The sequence below is a fragment of the Balaenoptera borealis genome, assembly GCF_965194805.1.
Source record: "Balaenoptera borealis genome assembly, chromosome: 13".
Taxonomy (NCBI): Eukaryota; Metazoa; Chordata; class Mammalia; order Artiodactyla; family Balaenopteridae; genus Balaenoptera; species Balaenoptera borealis.
The window spans coordinates 85,903,645-85,923,928 of NC_138870.1; the positions used below are offsets into that span (position 1 = coordinate 85,903,645).

A 20,284-nucleotide genomic window follows, 5' to 3' on the forward strand; every position below is an offset into this window, starting at 1 on the left:
AATAAAGCAGCAGAGACTAAAACTCAGATATGAGATGGCTCATTTAGCATTTTAGTCTATAACCACAAGGCTTTTCTATTGTACTTTCCAAGTGTGGTATATGGAGAATGGCCCTGTAGCATAAGAGTGTGATCTTTTTTTTTTTTTTTTTTTAATTTATTTATTTAATTTATTTTTGGCTGTGTTGGGTCTTCGTTTCTGTGCGAGGGCTTTCTCTAGTTGTGGCAAGCGGGGGCCTCTCACTATCACAGCCTCTCTTGTTGTGGAGCACAGGCTCCAGACGTGCAGGCTCAGTAGTTGTGGCTCACGGGCTTAGTTGCTCTGCGACATGTGGGATCTTCCCAGACCAGGGCTCGAACCCATGTCCCCTGCATTGGCAGGCAGATTCTCAACCACTGCGCCACCAGGGAAGCCAAGCGTGTGATCTTTAACGGCTCATCCTTAAGATAGTTTAAGGGGTCGTGTTTAAGAATATGAGCTTTGGGGCCAGATTAAGCTGTGGCCCAGGCTTGGTTCTGCCTGTTACAGCTTGGCACGTTACTTAGCTCCCTCTGGAACTATAAAATGGGAATGACAGTTCCAACCTCACAGAACTGTTGTGAGGTCTAAATCAGGTAATATGTGTAACACATTTAGCCTATGCCTGGCACCTAGAACATCTCAATAAATGATACCTTTCCAGTCAGCTACTTGGAGCCACTGATTTCAGTAGTTATGAGAAAAGAGTATGTACCCATGTACATATTTACCTTAATTTTAGTTTAGAAATTGTAGTTGTTAATGCTACCTTATCTCCTTGAGTCTTTAGCTAGTTCTTATGAAACCGGTCTGTTTTCAGGCTAACTCGAACCTCTCTCGTATCATTTACCATGGTAGAGTTGGTTCTCTAGTTGTTTCCAGTCTCTCCACGTCACTTCTGGGAAGCAGGGACTGTTTTGTTCATCTTTGATTCCTAAATCCAAGCACATAATAGATACTCAAGGAACGCCTGAATTAGTCACACTCACCACCACAGAATCAGGAAAACCTTGACGTCTGAGGATGCACTTTGGCTTCCTTAGGTCACGTGCACTCTCATCTGAGACATCCGCACAACTGGGTGTGGCTCACCGCAGCCCAGATTTTTGGATTGCTCTTTGCCTCTTGCCGACCAGAGGAACTTATCAGAAAACGGAATGTCAAAAAAACTAAAAAGAAACTCTCAGAACCTGTAGCAATCAGCTTCCTAACAAGTGACCTTGACCAAAAGGTAAGTTTTCTCTAAGACTTTTTCCTTCTCTCATCTACATGAGATGTTCATTCTGGTTCCTGTAACTGTCTTGGGGTTGGCCTTGGGATAAACTCTTCCAGTCAACAACTTGATGCACATGTGGATCCACAGGAGTGTTAGTAACTAGAGAGGGGTCACCCTCACGGCCAAGATTTTTCAAAGATAATTTTTAGACCATTGATCTAGTCAGACTTTTGATTTGCTTATTTAGCATATTTATCTTCCATCATATATTTAAGTTCTTTATCAGTACTGGCGAATAAGATACTGTCTGTCCTGCCTCCTTCTGTCCTGCCTCCATGCCCTTGTTGATGACTTAATGAGATCAGGTTCCTGAAAATGTTGGGTAGGGACCATGTTTTATCTGTCTCTGATTTCGTAGGGCCTAGCACAACGCCTGGCTTATAGTGGGATCTCCATAAACATTGAATGAGCAGAGAGTGGAAGGGAAGAAAACGGGGGGAAAGTATTTGAATGTTGTAAAGTTGTCTGCCAGTAATCTAAAGGATTATGATCTATCTCTCCCCATGTCCTTGAGCTAAAATTCTTATGGCAAATAGAAGGGAACATTTACACAGTTTCTGGTCGTGAACCCTCCCTCTCCAGATCTACACAGGTGGTCATTCAGAGCAAAATCTCCTACCTTAGTTGTATCATTATAGTTACTTCGAGTTTTTAAAAACAGTCAGAAATACCCTGCACTGTGTCTGCCAATGTCCATTTTCTTTTCACAGATGAAAAGTATCTCCCTAGCCTCTTGCCATCAGTTGCACTCCAAATTCTTGGATCAGTCTCTAGGAGAGCAGGTAAGTATTGTAAGCCTCCCAGTTAAATAGAAGGGACCTATTCTACCAACATTATAGGAATAAGCTCACATTTGGTTTTTGGTTTCGTTTGGTTTGGTTTTCCCTAGTTAAAGATTGGGGAATTAAATGAAATATAAACAAACACTTAAATACCTGTTCAATTAGGCACATGTATCTAACTGACTCTGGTGTCCATAGCGGGATTACTCCTGGCTCCGTTTAAAATTCCCAGTAAAGATGATGCAGTGGGAGGCTGGCTGTTTATCTTTTTCATCTTCAGTTTTAACATATCTACTCCACATTGCAACTGAAGCTTTGAAGGACAGTGATTTTGGGGGGGGGAGGTTTAATTTATTTATTTATTTTTATTTATTTATTTTATTTTTGGCTGCGTTGGGTCTTAGTTGCTGCGCGTGGGCTTTCTCTAGTTGCGGTGAGCGGGGGCTACTCTTCGTTGCGGTGTGCGGGCTTCTCATTGCGGTGTCTTGTCTTTGTTGCAGAGCATGGGCTCTAGGCGCGCGGGCTTCAGTAGTTGTGGCTCACGGGCTCTAAAGCGCAGGCTCAGTAATTGTGGCTCACGGGCCTAGTTGCTCCGTGGCATGTGGGATCTTCCCGGACCAGGGCTCGAACCCGTGCCCCCTGCATTGGCAGGCAGATTCTCAACCACTGCGCCACCAGGGAAGCCCGGCATTAACTCTTGATGGCCAGGCTAGCCTTGAACAGTGTGTGGTATTCTGAGTACCACATTTGGGGGAACTTTGGGTACACAGCTCCTCCAGCAGAGTTGCCAGGATGGTGAAGGAAATCAAATTCAAATTGGTTTCCTCCTTCACATAACGGGTGTGAAATACCCACGTCAGAGATTTCATGTATGTTGTAGAGTTAGGACTCAATAAATGGGTCCATTATTATAAGACTGAAAAATCACCCCTGGGCAATTGGACCAGATGGTATATGCGGGAAAGAGGAGCTCAGTGTTTAGGAACTTGGCCTGGAATTCTAAAGACCTTTGAATCCTGACTGACCACTCACTTTGTCTTTGGCTGAGATTTAACAGCTCTGAGCCTTGGTTTTCTCTCCTGATAATAGTACCTAATAGGGATATTTTAAAGTTGAATTGGAACGCTGTATACAAGGCAACTAGTCAGTGCTCAGTAAATGGATCAATAAAGGGAAACTGTTATTTTGGTGAAGAATGGATGAAGGAATTTAATGGAATGAGGATCAAAGCTCTCTTGAAAAATGTAAATGGATGGTCCAGAATGAAATTATTTACTCAGTGGAACCTTAAAGAATAGAAGTAGGCCAAATGGATAAAAGTTACATGGAAATAGGTTTGGACACACTGTAAGGTAAACTGAAGAATAATCCAAAAAAAGGCTCGATCATCAGTTTAACAGTGCAATACCCAGTTTTCTGTTTTCTAATTGTAGGATACCTATTTTAGCTTCTGCTTAACTGAGCCATATTTATTTCAAAATCAGAGTCCAATTCTTACCCTTCCCCTCTCCCCCTTTTTTTAAGGTTGTTAAGAATTTGTTGTTTGTAGCCAAAGTCTTATATTTACTGGAACCTGATTCTGGGGATAAGCAAGGTAACATAAAAGAAGACATGGAAGAACAGGAAGTTTTAGGTGATGGCATGACCAGAGAGGATGTAGAAGAACACAAGGCATGTGCAGATGAGAAGGAAAAGCAGAGCAAGCCAGCCACACTGCTCTGGTTGATCCAGAAGTTGTCCCGGATCGCAAAACTGGAAGCTGCTTATTCACCTAGAAACCCCTTAAAGGTGCGATGCATGTGCAAAATGACTGAAAGTAGTCTTTTTTTTTTTTTAAGTATTTTAATGGTTTTAGTTATCCTCCTAAGTCCCTAGGAACTTTTGAACCCAGAACTGCAGCAATAACATCTGCCCCCAAATAGATGTTGTTTTCTAAATTAACCCTGTGTAGCTGCAAGTATAAAAGAAAAATGATCTGTACTTTCAGAGAACATGCATCTTTAAGTTTCTCGGAGCTGTAGCAATGGATCTTGGAATAGACAAGGTGAAGCCGTACCTCCCAGTGATCATAGCTCCTTTGTTCCGAGAACTGAACAGCACCTATTCAGACCAGGGTAATTCTGTGGCCTCTCTTCTGAATACTTGCATGTTAGGATTCCTGTCTTCTCTCCTGAATGCTTCCTTCATCCTTTCTGTCCTCCCTCTCTGCCAGAGTTTAAGAAAGAAAACTTGCTTAATTATTAAGCAATTAATAGCAAGCAAATAAGGCATATTTGTGTTATTTTTGACTGTCTTCTCCTATATGCTTTCTTGTGTCTAAGAGTGAATGTTTCTCTCCTAAAAGATGATGTTTTACTCCTAAGCATAGATTAAATATTCAAAGAAAAATAATTTGGGGTGGTTCTAAACCTTATAGTGCTGTGAAAAATAATGAACAAATGTCATTATATTCTCAAAAATTACAAGGCAAAAATATGAGATAGTTTTTAGTTCAAATATTTTAAATTTTCCAATTTTTTTTTCTTGCCTGGTACATTTGGTACATTTCCCTCACTGATCCTAAGTTATCTCTTTTGATATTAGGAGAAGTGGGAATTAGGGGTTGGAAAGAGAGGAGGTAAAGTGGATGTTAAGAATTTTAAATAAAACAAAAATGAAGTGAATGTCAAAACAGAAGCTGTTTTAGTCCTGGAGAGAGAGTTTCCTTCTTAGACATCAGGTTGACTTTGGTTCTCAGCCAACATTTATTGAGCACCTAATAAGGGTTCAGCGGTGGGAAAGGCCCAGTCCTCATCTTCAAGAAACTTGCAATCTACAGTAGGTGTCATGAGCTTTCCTGAAATTGAATGCAGAAATCTTGGACTATTTGCATTTGGGAGAGAGGAGGCAGGGAAGGGTTGGAGAATATGGCTTTTTGTCAGCTTCTCAAAGGAGTCTGATCCAAAAAAAAGAGGATACAGCCAGAGCCAAGCCTCTATGACCTGGGAATTAGAGAAACACAATTACCTTTCTTTGCCCCCATCTGCACAGAGCTGAGAAGTTAATAAAGGTAACCCAAAACATTTGTCAAGTTCTCAAATTACTTTAATGTCTTCTGAGCCGGGATTCCCTTGGGAAGTTGCTTCATGGTCTCTGATCTCTTGCTGCATCCTGGATGAGGTGTGGCCCAGAGTGCTGTGTCCAGCACTTCTGCTTCTTCTCCCATCTCAGAAACAGAGAGGCTAGTTTTAGATCAGTGTCTAATGTTGAAGTGATAAAAGTGATAAAGCCTCAGGAGTTTAAATTTTGCGTGTTGTTAATTTTGTACATATTCAAATGTGTCCTTTCCTACGTGTCTCTGATTATTATTGTGTGTGTGATTAGATCCTTCGCTGAAGAATCTATCCCAGGAAATCATAGAATTACTGAAGAAGCTGGTTGGGCTCGAGAGCTTCTCCTTAGCCTTTGCCTCTGTACAGAAACAGGCTACTGAGAAAAGGGCACTCCGGAAAAAGAGGAAGGCTTTGGAGGTAGGCCTGCTCTTTGAAAAAATTGGCATGTTCACTAGGCTTAACTATTTTTAACCAGGGGTGTGTGCATGCATGTGTGTCAGACTTACCCAGGGAGGAAAGAGGAATTGGATGTATTTGAGAAGTGGGACTTTATAACTGGGGCTCCAGATTTTCTTTAATGGGCATGTATTGCATTTGTGATGTTTAAGGTGAACAAAATGGTCCATTTCTGCATTTGATTTTTATTGGTTTAACATTTACTTTAAAAGTAGTATAACATTTCTATTCTTTTTTCAAGTTTGTAACTAATCCTGATATCGCTGCCAAGAAAAAGCTGAAGAAACACAAAAATAAAAGTGAAGCAAAGAAGAGAAAGATCGAGTTCCTGCGTCCAGGCTATAAGGCCAAGAGACAAAAGAGCCACAGCTTGAAAGATTTAGCAATGGTGGAGTAAAGTGCTCCCTGTGCTAATACAGTGTCCCAACTTACCCCGAAACATGAACTTTCTAGTGTATCTGCTGGTCCAAAATCATAGGTTTTATTATTTAATTTAAACTTTGGCATAGGTTGTATATTATACAGTTTAATATAATTCGTGCTTATTTTTAATTAAAATATTTCATACTACTACTGTATCTTCACTGTCTAAAAAGCATTTGACACTAGTGATAAAGAGCTTAAAATGTATTTTTCTTTTTAAAAATACACATTAAAATAGCAAGACAACATGTAGAAGTTAGGAATAAATCAAACAAATGATTTGCAATACCTTTATGGAGGAAATTATAAAACTTTATCAAAAGGCATTAAGAAAGATCTGCACAAATGGAGAAGTATAACCATGTTCATGAGTAGGAAGATTCAGTATCATAAGTTGCTAGTTCATCCCCAGTTGGATCCAACTGGGTAAATGCATAGCTGAGCAAAATCCCAAAGGAGTTCTTCATATTATCCCAACAAGCTGATTCTAAAATTTATATGGAAGATAGTAAATCGAGATTAGCCATGATGCTTTTAAAAAAGGAGAATAGGGTGAGGGGCTTGCCCTCTCAGATATGAAAAATAAGACCAAAAGTGCTGTCTGTGGAGGGACGATGTGATAAATTCTACTTCATTAAAATTAAGACCGTCTACTTACAAAAAGACACAACTGGGACATAGTATGTACCATATACTGATAAAGGATTAGTAGCACCCAGGCTATTTAATGAATACCTATGAATTAACAAAGATAATACAGTAGGAAAAGTGGCAAAAGAGAGAAATAGGCATTGCAGAGGAAATATAAATGGCCCTTAAACCTCAACATTTAGCAAACATGGCTATACCAATATTAGATATTAAAGTACTTATGTACTGGTTAGTAAGTAGTCACTATCTTGAGACCCCCCAAGTGCCACCCTGGCTATATGAGTCCCTAGACTCCATGTCTCCCCACACCAGAAATTAAAGGACTAATACCTGGACTGGTAGGGGTCCTCCTGCATCAGCTATGTCTAGTTGTTAAATATTTTTTTGAGTCACTCCTCCTGTATTTAGCCTCATTAATAATTAGGAAAATGCAGATTAACATCAGAATGAAATTCCATTTTGAACCCTTCAGATTTATAAGGCTGACAATACCAAATGTTGGCAAGCATGGTGGAGGAAAGGGCACTCTTGTAAACCACTTTGGAAAACAATTTGGCATTATCTTGTTCAACCATATCTTTTGCCTCTCTCTACACTTGATGTAGAAGCAATATTCTTTAGTGCCCAATATATTTGGAAGGGAGGGGGGTGAAAGAATCTATCCTATGCTTTACATTTTATTTAACTCTCATAGTCTTCCTGAGAGCTTCCTAAAACTCATTATTTTACAGATGAGGAATCTCATCTCGGATTAAATAATCTACCTGAGGGTGACACAGGTTGTAGGTGGCAGAGTTAAGATTCAAACCCAGGATTGAAAGCCCATGCTCTTTGTAATTTGTAATTATGGGATTAGAAATGTTATAGCATAAGGCATAGGAATCAAATGTTCAAACATTCATGAACTTCAGAATTTGTGTTTTGATGTAGTTTATGTCTCAAACAAGAGTTCTCACACTTCTAAGGTGTTTGTAATGTGCCAAAAGGATAAACATAGGGCATCTTGGAAGGCAGACTCAATTCTAAGTGATTTAAAGTGCATGTATTGCTTTTACAAAAATTTTTAAATCAGAAAACGCAAGTTAATACTAAAGCAAAAATCAGGAAGAATAAGTATCTCAAGTATATTGAGCACAGCTTTGTTTTAACCATCAGTAAATATTTATTGAGTGCCTAGTATGTGCCAAGTGCACCATACTAGATGCAAGGGATTCTAACAGTAAATGATGTATGGTCCCTGCCCTCAAGGAGCTTACATTTCCACAATTTAAAGTGCATCTCAGGTATTCTGGTAATAGAATTCCACCTCAATTTCTCATTTTAAAAAATTTAATCACATGACACAGCACAACTACCAACCAGAATTATAAAATAGAATGTTAGAGCTAAAAGAAACCTTTGACGTTATTTGTTCAAAAAGAAAAACCAAACAAACAAAAACTGATGGAGTGTGGCCCTTTGTGCCTAGAACTCATGTGTTCTGATTTCAAGTTTGGTGGTTTTTTCATTTTCAGGCTTCTCACAAAACAATACTCGGTAGATTTTTATAAATAAGAACTTTCAAACTCCTGTAACATACCTGTACAGTTGTTTCCCGCTAGAGGAGAACCTTATAATTCATACCATATTAAAATAAGTGTATGCTCTATTTATCCCATCCTATTCTTTGTGACAAACCAGAGGGACCAGGATCATCCAAGTGCTGGCCTTTGCTACCAGGGCTATGCGTCCGGCAGCATTTGCCTGCCAGGGCCGCACCTCCACATACTCCTACTTTCACAGTGTTCCTGGACCACTGGGGAGTATTTAGCCATTTGGGTACAAGCCCAGCACTAGATATGTGCCACTGACCAGACCCAAGTATAAATTGCAGATGTACTATTTCCTAGCTGACAAATACAAAAGCTTACTATTTGAACCACGAACATATTCTGAGGTGCCATAATGTGCCAAGCACCATACTGGATGCTAGGGATACAAACATGAAAAAGACAGTCTGCCCATCAGGAGTGCCTTGGAAACTATGAAACAATGTTTGTTAGTTTTATGCTCAGTTAGTAATATTAGGTGCGCTGGGAACACCTGTCCCGGGAAGAAGGTCTCCAAAAGATTTCCAAGATATCAAATTAGGAACGGGTGCTAGAGAATAAGAAAAGTCCCACTGATTAGAAAAGAAAGTCACATTCATGTGAGCTGAATGACCACTAGCTTTCCTGAGACCTGAGGGGCACAATGGTATTAAGTTCTCTTTACTGGCATCTAATTTTTTAAATGCTGCTTGTCCAACTTAAAAAATGAAAAAATTGCTCCCAGTTTTAGTAATTACTAAGGACTCTTATTTACTTCTGTCATACTGTAGACTGGGTTGTTTGAAAAGTTCCTTTAAAAAGTCCCTTAGAATATAATTGTTTTTGATAGCCTAGCAGCAGTAAGCCTAATTTTTAAAGGAATACTTAATTTCTCCCTGTAGAGTCAATAAGATTTTGACTTTTCACCAATCAAATTTACATGTTCAATTACAGGTAGATAAAAGGAATCAAAGGCAGCAAAAACGTCTTTTACAATGCTTCTTAAAATATATCTTTTTAAAAATTTTCCTTTAATGTGAAATTTTCTTTAATGTGTTGTGAATTCCAACAAATATAACCATTTAGGATTGTTTTTACTATCTCTACTAGTAAGGACAAATAAATTTATAGACATTATTTTGATTGTACTGTGTCTACTTCAATTAGCTTTATTTTATATAAGGAGTTAAGCTGTGTTGTCAATGTTGGCATTTTCAGGAATTTATGGTATAGTTTATGGGACAAACTTCTGACCCTGTGAAGTCTCACTTTAAGCCCTCTTCCCACCTCCCTAGCAGTTGACATTGGTCAAGCCAGTCTATCAGAATTTTGGGTCCATGTCCATAAAAATGAAGATGTAAAAATGATGTTCTAGCTACCTCACAGGGTTCCTGTACAAACTGACTAGGAAGGTCCAAATCTGTAAAAATTCCCCAACAACCGTAAATACTATAAAATGATAATTACAGATAAGTCAGTGAAGATAGCCACCAAAATAATTACTTCAACTTCATGCCTATAACCAAAAGCTTTTAAATGAAACAGCTTAAAGTGGTCGTTAAGCAAATGAAGACTATAATTACCCACGCTAGGTTCCTAGCCTACTCTATTGAGCCTAATCTTTGGAAAAACTTAATTCATTTTAGGGGGAAAAAAATCTGAGTTAAGATATTTTTTTAGTGTTAATACAAACAAGCTGCAACCACTAATTTAAAATCGCAAGGCTCTGTCCTCAATAAGAGTACATTCTTTAATAGGACTGTATCTGAATAAGAATTCCACACAAATAGAATATATACCTTAACACAAGATAACAAGGAAGGAATATTTTACATTATACAGAACAGACATTCAGTTGATTCAATCACGATGAGTTACCCTTCCAACCAAATACTTATTTTTAATATTTATTACAAATGTTGCAGTCAGTTTGGTATATGCTGATAATCATACGGTTTTAACATTTAGTAGTGTGAAGCACACTTTAACTGTTTCCAAAGGGGTATGTGATGTGGTCTTCGTTTCAAAGGAGCAGAAGTGACTGAATTACTGTCTGCTCTTTAATGTTTCAACTAACCTGTGAAGAGAAAATGAACAGTTTCATAAGATTAACTTCAAACTTTCAGGTATAGATCATTTATTATATAAATTTTATACTGGAGGTGGATTCCAAAGCACTTTAAATGATGAAGGCTAAGATAGTTATATTAAAAGAATGAGGTTATGGACTCAATTTCCATGAGGGTCTTTTAGCTTTCACTTTGTCTATGCTTTGAATGAATAATCAAAAAAGACCAGGGACTTCCCTGGTGGCACAGTGGTTAAGAATCTGCCTGCCAGTGCAGGGGACACGGGTTCAATCCCTGGTCTGGGAAGATCCCACATGCCACAGAGCAACTAAGCCCGTCAGCCACAACTACTGAACCTGTGCTCTAGAGCCCACACGCCGCAACTACTGAGTCCACACGCCGCAACTACTGAGCCCGCGTCCTGCAACTACTGAAGCCCATGCGCCTAGAGCCTGTGCTCCACGGGAAGCCACTGCAAATGAGAAGCCCATGCACTACAACAAAGAGTAGCCCTCGCTCGCCACAACTAGAGAAAGCCCGCGTGCAGCAACGAAGACACAATGCAGCCAAAAATAAATAAATAATTTTTAAAATAATAAATAAATAACTGATCAAAACCCACCAGATATCCACTTTCCACTTTCCAGGCTGCTACTACTACAGCCAGGCCCGATGTGGATAATTCAGAGATGAAAACTAGTCTCAGTCCTCAAGGAGATGACAATTTAATGAGCAGATGCACAAACCAATTACAAGACAGTGTAACAAGTACTATTATATCACTGACCTGTGACAAGGACCTCTATGTGTGTGGTAAGGCAGTGGGCATGAAGTTATGTCAGGGAAGGCTCCTGAGAAACACAGAGCCTTAACCTAAGTCCTGAAGGATAAGGAATTGGAGGGTGCAGTGAGATAGGGGAAAAAGCTAGAAATACAGCAGAGAGCTGGCTTATCTAACTATAATTAGTAGGTGTGGTTGAAATAAAAGCAGATGTACATGAAGACCAGTGGAAGAAAAGGGTGGAGGAACGATATGATAAACTGATAAATAATCTGAATTTCTTCCTTAAGACCAAAGGGAAATTACACATGTATGTACACAGCTGCATGTACACAAAAATGCACAAATGGCTTCTGGAAACACTTACCATTCCATTGCCTCATCAAGGCCAGTGCCTTTGGTTGCTGAAGTTTTGAATATTTGCCATTTTCGGTCCTTCAAGGCAGGTAACCCAAGTGAATTTGCCATCTCCGAGGGAGTCATGGCCTGTTCCATGTCCTGCTTATTTGCAAACACCACTAAAATGGCTTTTCTCAGCTCTTCTTCCTAAATAACATAGAAAAGACTTCATTTCTTCTAATCAATTTGCTCCCTTGAGTTTAGGAAGAAATGCCAAAAAAATCCATTAGTTTAAAAGCATATTTCCTAATTATTAATATATAATGTTCATTATAAATTATTTGAAATTATAGAGAAGTATGAAGAAAAGAAACTTCACCCATAATCCTATCTCCTAAACATGATCACTGTTTAACATTTTGGGTATTTTCTACTGCTTTGTAACTCAGATACTTACAGTTTACTTAGTATATATATACATTTAAGATCACATTTAAATACAGTCCCATACCCTGCTTTAAAAAGTAAACTAAACGGGGGCTTCCCTGGTGGCGCAGTGGTTGAGAATCTGCCTGCCAATGCAGGGGACGTGGGTTCGAGCCCTGGTCTGGGAGGATCCCGCGTGCCGCGGAGCAACTCGGCCCGTGAGCCACGGTTGCTGAGCCTGCGAGTCTGGAGCCTGTGCTCGGCAACGAGAGGCCGCGATGGTGAGGGGCCCACGCACCGCGATGAAGAGTGGCCCCCACACCGCTATGAAGAGTGGCCCCCACTTGCCACAACTGGAGAAAGCCCTCGCACAGAAACGAAGACCCAACACAGCCATACATACATAAATAAAAAGAATGTAAGCAGACAAGAATAGCATTAAAAAAAAAATTAAAAAAAAAAAAAAAGTATAAACTAAACGTTAAATTGTGGATGTTTTTCCAAACTATCAAAAAAAATTTTTTTTTATTAATTTATTTCATTTATTTATTTTTGGCTGCGTTGGGGCTTCATTGCTGTGCGCGGCCTTTCTCTAGTTGTAGTGAGCAGGGGCTACTCTTCGTTGTGGTACATGGGCTTCTCATTGCAGTGGCTTCTCTTGTTGTGGAGCATGGGCCCTAGGCACACAGGCTTCAGTAGTTGTGGCACGCGGGCTCAGTAGTTGTGGCTCACAGGCTGTAGAGTGCAGGCTCGGTATTTGTAGTGCACGGGCTTAGTTGCTCCGCGGCATGTGGGATCTGCCCAGACCAGGGCTTGAACCCATGTCCCCTACACTGGCAGGCAGATTCTTAACCACTGCGCCACCAGGAAAGTCCCTCAAAAAAATTTTTAAAACATTAATGGTTATACTCTACACTAAGAACTCATGCACCATAAACTATATAACTGTTTTCCGGTATTAGATTCTTCCTAGATTCTTTTCACTCGACTATTAGAGAAACCAAAGTGACAGAACCATAATATAGAAATCTTTGTGTGAATCTCTATTTCCTTAACACAATTCTCTAAAAATGGAATCAAAGTATGAAATTTTTTTCAGGCTCTTGTTACATGTATTAATAAACTGCTGTCCAGAGAGAGGCTGTAACAATTTCAACTCCACGAACAGTGTATGACAGTGCCCATCTCCAATGCAGCTTTGGTAGAATTGAAACTATATATTTTTCCAAACATAGCATTTCATTATATGCTTATTTATTATTAGGGTATTAAAAATACAAATGTTATTAGCAATAAATTCTTCTCCTATAAATTGTAGGTTCATGCCTTTTGCTCACTTTTCTATTGATTTGCAAAAGGTATTGATACGATTAAGATCACTAATCCTTAGTCACTGGCTGTAAAACTGTGTCTTGGTTCCCCATTTTACCCTAACTTGTATTGTTTGGCATCTGAGCTTTGTGGATTTTTTGCCTGTTTGTATAATATTAATATAATTAAATCTATCTTTTCTTTTGTAATTCCTTCCAATTCTTGGATTTAGAAGGACCTTCTCAATCCAGAAATTTTAAACATATTCCCTTATAATGACTTCCATTTTACATAATTCTTTACTCCATTTAGAATTTTTGTGTACAAAAGTAAAACAAATTGATTTTGTGTCTGTAAGTTTTAATATAATAGTCCTGACTCATATTCCACGTGTACTTTATATCACTAATACATAAATATTAATTGACTGCATCAATTAAAAGTTACTTACTAAAGAATGAATACAATTTTTAGTTCTTTCTCCATAAGATTATACAAGTCAAATCCTAATACCACAAATAACCTAACAACAATCCAGTACAATTTGAGAATTGTGAACTTAAGTTAATAATCCATTTCTTTTATGCCATACTTTATATGATAAAAATCTATTATAACATGTGAATTACATCTAAATCAAGCTTTTATTTTAAAAATCTGTTATACCCAAGGCAATTAACCAGTCCCTTAAAATTCCTTACACTGTGAATTTGGTCTAAGAAGCTCTTATGATAAATATGATGCTATGTTGTAAAAGAAAAAAAAAAAATTAGGCAAAACTTTAAAACTTCAGGTCTGCAATTTATAACTCAGAAGCTACTAAAAAGTTAGTTGTCCAAGAACTCTATTCTAAGAATGCTTCTAACTAGGTAATCAAGTGGCCTAGAACTTATATTTAAACATTCAATGATCAGATAATTCAGAATCATAGTTTTGGTGCGAAAAGGAAACCTATGCATCTAATTTTCTCAAGCAAAGGCAATTTCACTATTAATTAATCATTAGTACATTTGAGCTTATTTAACAAATGGAGATATTAAAAACTTTTAGTTGATTACTTAATGCATCCTCTGAATTCACTCAGTTAGCCAATAAATTATCTTACAAACCTCAGTGAATATAATGTATTGAGTTCTTAATTAACAGCTATACACTGTTCCACACATCAGGGGTGCAAGGTAAACTCAAAGAACTTTACACTTTTGGGTGGGAGGCATATATAAGTAAACAAACATGTTTAAAATAATGGAAAGAAACAGTAAGTGGTTACAAAGAATAAAGTAGGATAAAGGGTTAGAAGATAGCTGAGACCCCCTCTCTGAGGAAGAAACATGTGAGATAAAACATGTCAAGAAGGTAGCCACACAAAGATTTGCGGAAAGAGCATTCCAAGCAGGAGGAGTAAGTGCAAAACCCTAAGCCAGGTGTCAGCTACGCAAGCTCGGTGTGAAAAGAACAGAAAAATCAGTGTGACTGAGGCACTGTAAACACGGGGAAAAGTAAAGAATGTGAAAGCTGGGAGAGGCAAACGGGCCAGAAATCCAGAAAGATATATTTCTCTGAACTTTACATTTCTAAAACAAACAAATATACTTTCTTACTATTCTTACTATTTATATATTTATACTATTTATATAAATAAGTATAGCTTCCATAAGCTAATTTATACAGCTGGAATAAAGACATTTTTTAAAAATCACTTCATAGGGGTGACTTAGAATAGTAACTTCAGTTTAGAAAGAGTTTAGGTCAGAACTTCCTGGAAATCAAGGAATCTAGTTTAAAGGAAGTTACAAGACTGGAGTATTCTTGTCTCCAACTCTCCCCAACAGTATTTTTGGAATAGAAAGTAATTTGCATAAAAGAAAATGATACTGAAGGCATAGGGGGAAAAGACCCCTGTTTTCCTTTTAATTATTCCTGCAAATGACAATAAACAATAAAAACAGCAAGCAAATATAAATGATTTACCCACATTTTAATAAAGTTTTCTTACCTCCAACATGGCAACTAACTCTGATTTGGAAATGCCAATTCGGTCTCGGTCACAACTGTCTACTACATAAATGACTGCATCTGTGTTTGAATAATAACATCTCCAGTATGGCCTGAAGAAAATTCAGAAAGGGAGAATATATTATTATTTGAAAGAAGAAGAAACTGGTATGTTACTTCATATGCTAGGACTTGGCAATGATGGGGTGGGGGGTATTACTTGCCAATCCTTCTCCATCCATGCCAGAATCAATGCCATAATGATTCATTGTTTCTGATGGACATATATCATATCCCTCAGATGGGATGGGGTGGAAAGAATATTGATAAACATAAATCACAGGACCAAGGAGCTTCAGAATGAGTTCAGACTTTAGGCTGAGAGAATATATTTATAATCTATAAAATCACTAAATATACCGATAAAAAAAGTTCCACACAGACCTGATCGTTACATCTTAACTAGAAACTCCTTAAGAGGAATGAGTTCTTTAAAAAAATTTTTAATATGATTTTATGTAACAGACATTAAACTGATCACTGAAGACAAGAAGTAGAAATGGCTAAAATAAGAAATTGACTCAAAAGTGGTTCAAGAAATAAAATGAGTTACAGGGCAGCAGGATGTCTGGGGAATTCACTACTGATCTTTTAAGATGGTAAGTACCCTAGTGAGTGAGCACTGACAGTCACTAAACATTCACAGTTGCCATGTCAAGCACAGAATGCTGGGCAGGAGACTTGAATTCCAGAGGGCATTTATGTTCACATTAGTCCTAAATGGTGGGCCCATAAGGTATTTTTATGAAATCCAAAACAGTCTGTCTCACAGAAGAAGGGACTGACAAGAACTAACTAGAGGACCCTTTTTATTTAAAAACTACTGAAGTAATTTGGTCTTGAGATTTTCATGAAAAGATTTTTCATTGAAGTGATATCTGAAAAACTGGCTTCCTTAGATTTTAATTCTTTAGTTAAAATCTTTAATTCTCAGATTTTAATTGAGAGAATAAGCCCGTTTTACCTCATTTTAAACTAGGTGTCTCCCATTAAATTACAAAAGAAGACATATTTTGGTTTACTCCTGTTAACCCTAAAAGAGCCAATAAAGAAAGATTCAATACCACAAAATGATCTGGCCTTTGCACCATACCTGATACTTGTCTGTCCTCCTAAATCCCAGACTTGGAATTTTAGGTTCTTGTATGTTACCGTCTCAACATTAAATCCAATGGCTGGAAAAGAAATCAAATTAGCGGTATATGTAGACTAATACATTCTGTCTTCAAAGTATCCAATCTGAGTTTCAGCAATTAATGGTAATTGCTGAATCACACTGTTGGTTCAAATATCATCCCATTTAAGATAAGACAGTATGCTGTGCTACACACGCACACATACGCACACCAATTAGCAAGATCAACACCACTTTCAGGGTATATAAGAACCCCCAGCTACCTCTGCAATTATATAATTCTTAGCTCAATGGAAACCCTATTATGTTAAACTCCCTTCAAAATACAGTACTGGCATACAAAAGTGTTCAGAAAGTTGTATTTAGAAAGGATAGTTGTAGATGTATTACAAAAAATGGAATTTTGGTAGGTTGCAAATAAACAGGGAACAAAACCAAGAAAGCCTACATAGACTCTAAACTTCAATAGGTAAGAGCACAGCAATGGCTGTATACCTCTTTATGGAAGCTGACTTCTCTAAGGCTGGCAATCTCACAGACCCTCCGAAGACTTCCTCAAGAGCTCATTTGTAATAAGGTCATAGCTAGATGGTCAAAGGGGAGGAGTCCCATCCCTTTTCCCTGCCATCCTTCTTAGCTGGAGCTCTCGCATCACATGCCCAAGGCAAGATATTACTATTTTCCATTGAAAGGAATCTGAAGGAGATGGAGAGGCTACTGAAAAAAACTCAGGAGCTACATATACAAATATTACTAAGATTTCACAAACTTAAAAAAAAAAATCAAAGTAAAAAATGACTTACAGCTATAACTGGACAATTAATTTTTTAGATTTAACTTTATACTAGTAAATGATGATTATGAGTATATGGCAAGTATAAAAAAAAAAACTATACTATAGCAAACCTGAGTGAAAAACTAAAAAGCAAGTTCATGATGTCTCCCTTAGAATTAAGTAGCAGGGTAATCACTGTCTTCAACCTCAGTTAGGAATGTTGTTTATTTGCAAAGGACAAGGGCGTGGTACGAACCACATGTGCTTGCTGAAATGCAATCCACTGGGCTATGTGTATTGCAGGGGCCACCATGACTCAACTGTAGCAGATTGAGTTGGGTGATTTTGAGAACCAAAAACCAAGGAAGCTGAAATTTACTGAAGGTGGCATAAAGAAGTAACAGATGACACAGGGTTTGAAAAGTTCTTCTTTCATAAAAGCTACACTTTCTTTTTAAATCTGGAAATTTAAATAGTACTAAATATAGAAATACCTTGAGAGACAGAGTAACTTTAAAGGCATAATTTAAATATTCTTGAGCAAACTCTACAAACTATTAGTTTAAATGTACTAATCTTACTAATCTAAGTAAATTCAGGGCAACAAATGAAAATAGCATAAGTAACAGAACAGTCTTCTTATGTAGTAAATTAAGACTGTTGGAGAATATTCTTCTAAGATATCAATTGATTTAAAGTCATGGTGTTTCTTTTCTTGATATTCTTAAGTACCAGATTCAACACACAGTCTCAACTCAGATCTTTAAAAAAATCAATAGAATTACTAAAGAGAAACTAATCTTAATCAAATAGTAACAAATACAAAAGAAAAACCACTTCACATGTAATAATATCACTTCATATCTATATAATTCTTTACACAGGTTTATAAAGTATTTTATATACTCCATTTATTTCCCCCTCAAAGCCAATGTATATTTATTATCTTCATTTTATCAACAAAGATACTGGCTCTCAATGAGATTAGGTGGCTTAACTCTACCCAACTTTTAAAACAGCCCTAAACAGCAGAACCCAGCCATGCACAGGGGTTCATAAATTACACCAAATTGTCTGTAAATTTATGAAAAAAAGTGTTATAAATATTATGCTCATAGTAGAAGTTTACAAACCATATCAATTACATTATATATTTGTTCAGAAATAAAGTTATGTTTGATGGAAAGAGAAAGGCCCTATAATTAGTTTATCATACCAACACTTACTAGGAATAGTAGTAACGACTTCTCCAACCTGTAATCTGTACAAAATTGTAGTTTTTCCTGCTCCATCTAATCCCAAAATTAAAATCCTCATTTCCCGGGTTCCAAACAGACTGGAAAAAATGCTTGAGAAAAAGCCACCTAAAAAAATAACAAAGATGTATTTCAATATCATTTCATGAACTAGGTCCACAAAACATTTAATCTTACCCTTTGAAAGCTACAGCAAATTAAATAATATTGTAATATTTTCTCCGATTCATAGGTGCATATTTTTGCTTCCAATGAAATACATTATTCAACATCAGACTAGTAACTACTGATTGTTACCATGTCCTGGATACTGTGTCAGGCAGGCACAGAAGATACACTCAAAAATAAGAGAAACAGGACCACTGCCCTCATGGAGCTCTCTTTCTAATAGAGAGAATATGGATATCTTAGCATGATCTCCTCACTACCCCCAGAAACCAAAGGGCAAATCAGAATGACAGTGGGACAATGAGGTCCTTGAACATGAAAAACAATTATTGTTGTACAGCAGCAGTACCATTGTAAGTACCTTCAATCACTGATGCCACACACAATACCTGGTTATTTTACCAAGAAATGGCAAAATTAAGAGCTGCAAGTCTGGAAAAATGAATCCACCATGGGTTAGAGAACCTTGAACATTTGTAACACAAGGGGTGTGACTTGACAAAAATCCTTTCTACCTTTTACAGGTTAAAAAGAAGCAGAAGAAAAAAACTGAAGGGGTTATGCAAAAAGACAAGAAAGCGCTTCTGACGTTCCAGACCAAGAAGTAAACTCCCCAGAAAAATCGCTGAGCTATTTAAATAACGCAAAGAATTTGCATCATTTGGAGGGTTGTAAACAAGTTAGGAACTCTGCACCTTCATCTGGGCTCTAGCGGGGAGGGAAGCTCTACCTGATGCTTGTGATGACAATGTAGTTCCCTCAATTAGCACTCCAAAAATTGAGATTAAAATGTCATCGCTGACCAATAATACACTCCCTGCCCATTTCCTCCTCCACCTTATCTACAGGAAAAGCTACAGGTAAGCAGACAAATGCCAAGTTGGCCATAAAACATTACGAGCACCACCTTCTTTTGGAGTTTAAACTGACGCAGTCCCAGCGACCAGGGACAGAGAATCCAGAAGCTTATCCTTCACCCAAGAAACCTGAGCGAACCTGCGACTGACACGCTGCCAAGCTTCGCAAGACCAGCTCCATCCAGTAAGTGGCGCTGGGTCCGAGGGGATGAGGGAAAAGTTCACCGACCCGCGCTGCCCTCACCTCTGACCCCGCCGGGAGAAAAGAGAACGGGATAAGACGGGGGCGAAAGTTCGAGGCAGGGTCCACGCACACAGGTGAAGAGCTAAGGTGAGTTACGTCCTCAGCAGTCCGCGCCCTGAGACGCTGGCTACTCTGGGCTTTCCAGGCCGGCCCCTCTCCTCCTCCTCCCGACCCCAGCCCTCGGCCTCGGCCTCTCAGCGCGCCCAGGCTCCCTTCTCAGATCCCTCACCCATGATGAACTGCCTGTCCTCCCTCGTCGACCGGCGGAGACTGGGCCCGGCCTCGGCAGCGACTCCTAATCGAGCCTCGGCGCCGCCACCTCCCCTCGCCTCGGCCTGCGCTCCGGCTCCGGCTCGGCCTCGGGCTCTGGTTCCCCGGGGGTTTCCTTGGAAGCCTGGTCAGCCAGCAACTTCCACGTCGGACCTCCCGGCGGGGGCGGGAGCGAGGCCGCCGCGACTGCGCGCCGGGAACGGCGGCCTGAGCTTCCGCGCCGTCACTTTCGACGCACGTCCCCGGCGCGCAGGGTGTAGATACTGCGGAAGCCTCAAGGAAAAGAAAAAAAAAAAATTCAAGGACGCCAAGTCTCCCCTGCTTCTGTTTTC

General features: G+C 38.7%; 2 protein-coding genes across 2 annotated transcripts in view; one reads left to right on the plus strand and one right to left on the minus strand.

Annotated features, from left to right (window-relative positions):
* Nucleotides 1–6,194, plus strand: part of UTP20 (UTP20 small subunit processome component) — a 93,174-nt gene extending 86,980 nt beyond the window's left edge. Inside the window, exons 57-62 of the mRNA XM_082349691.1 lie at nt 1,062–1,249; nt 2,005–2,076; nt 3,601–3,864; nt 4,064–4,190; nt 5,440–5,585; nt 5,866–6,194. Coding sequence (XP_082205817.1) covers nt 1,062–1,249; nt 2,005–2,076; nt 3,601–3,864; nt 4,064–4,190; nt 5,440–5,585; nt 5,866–6,021 — 953 coding nt within the window. The 3' untranslated portion in view covers nt 6,022–6,194. The remainder of the gene's footprint in view (nt 1–1,061; nt 1,250–2,004; nt 2,077–3,600; nt 3,865–4,063; nt 4,191–5,439; nt 5,586–5,865) is intronic.
* A 1,622-nt stretch (nt 6,195–7,816) lies between these two features.
* ARL1 (ARF like GTPase 1) lies at nt 7,817–20,135 on the minus strand. Its single transcript, XM_082349685.1, has 6 exons — nt 19,912–20,135; nt 18,384–18,521; nt 16,341–16,422; nt 15,189–15,300; nt 11,484–11,662; nt 7,817–10,343 (listed from the first exon to the last, which is right to left on the minus strand). Exons 1-6 carry the CDS (start codon nt 19,913–19,915, stop codon nt 10,313–10,315), a joined length of 546 nt encoding a protein of 181 aa, XP_082205811.1. The 5' UTR covers nt 19,916–20,135; the 3' UTR covers nt 7,817–10,312.
* Between the last annotated feature and the right edge of the window lie 149 nt (nt 20,136–20,284).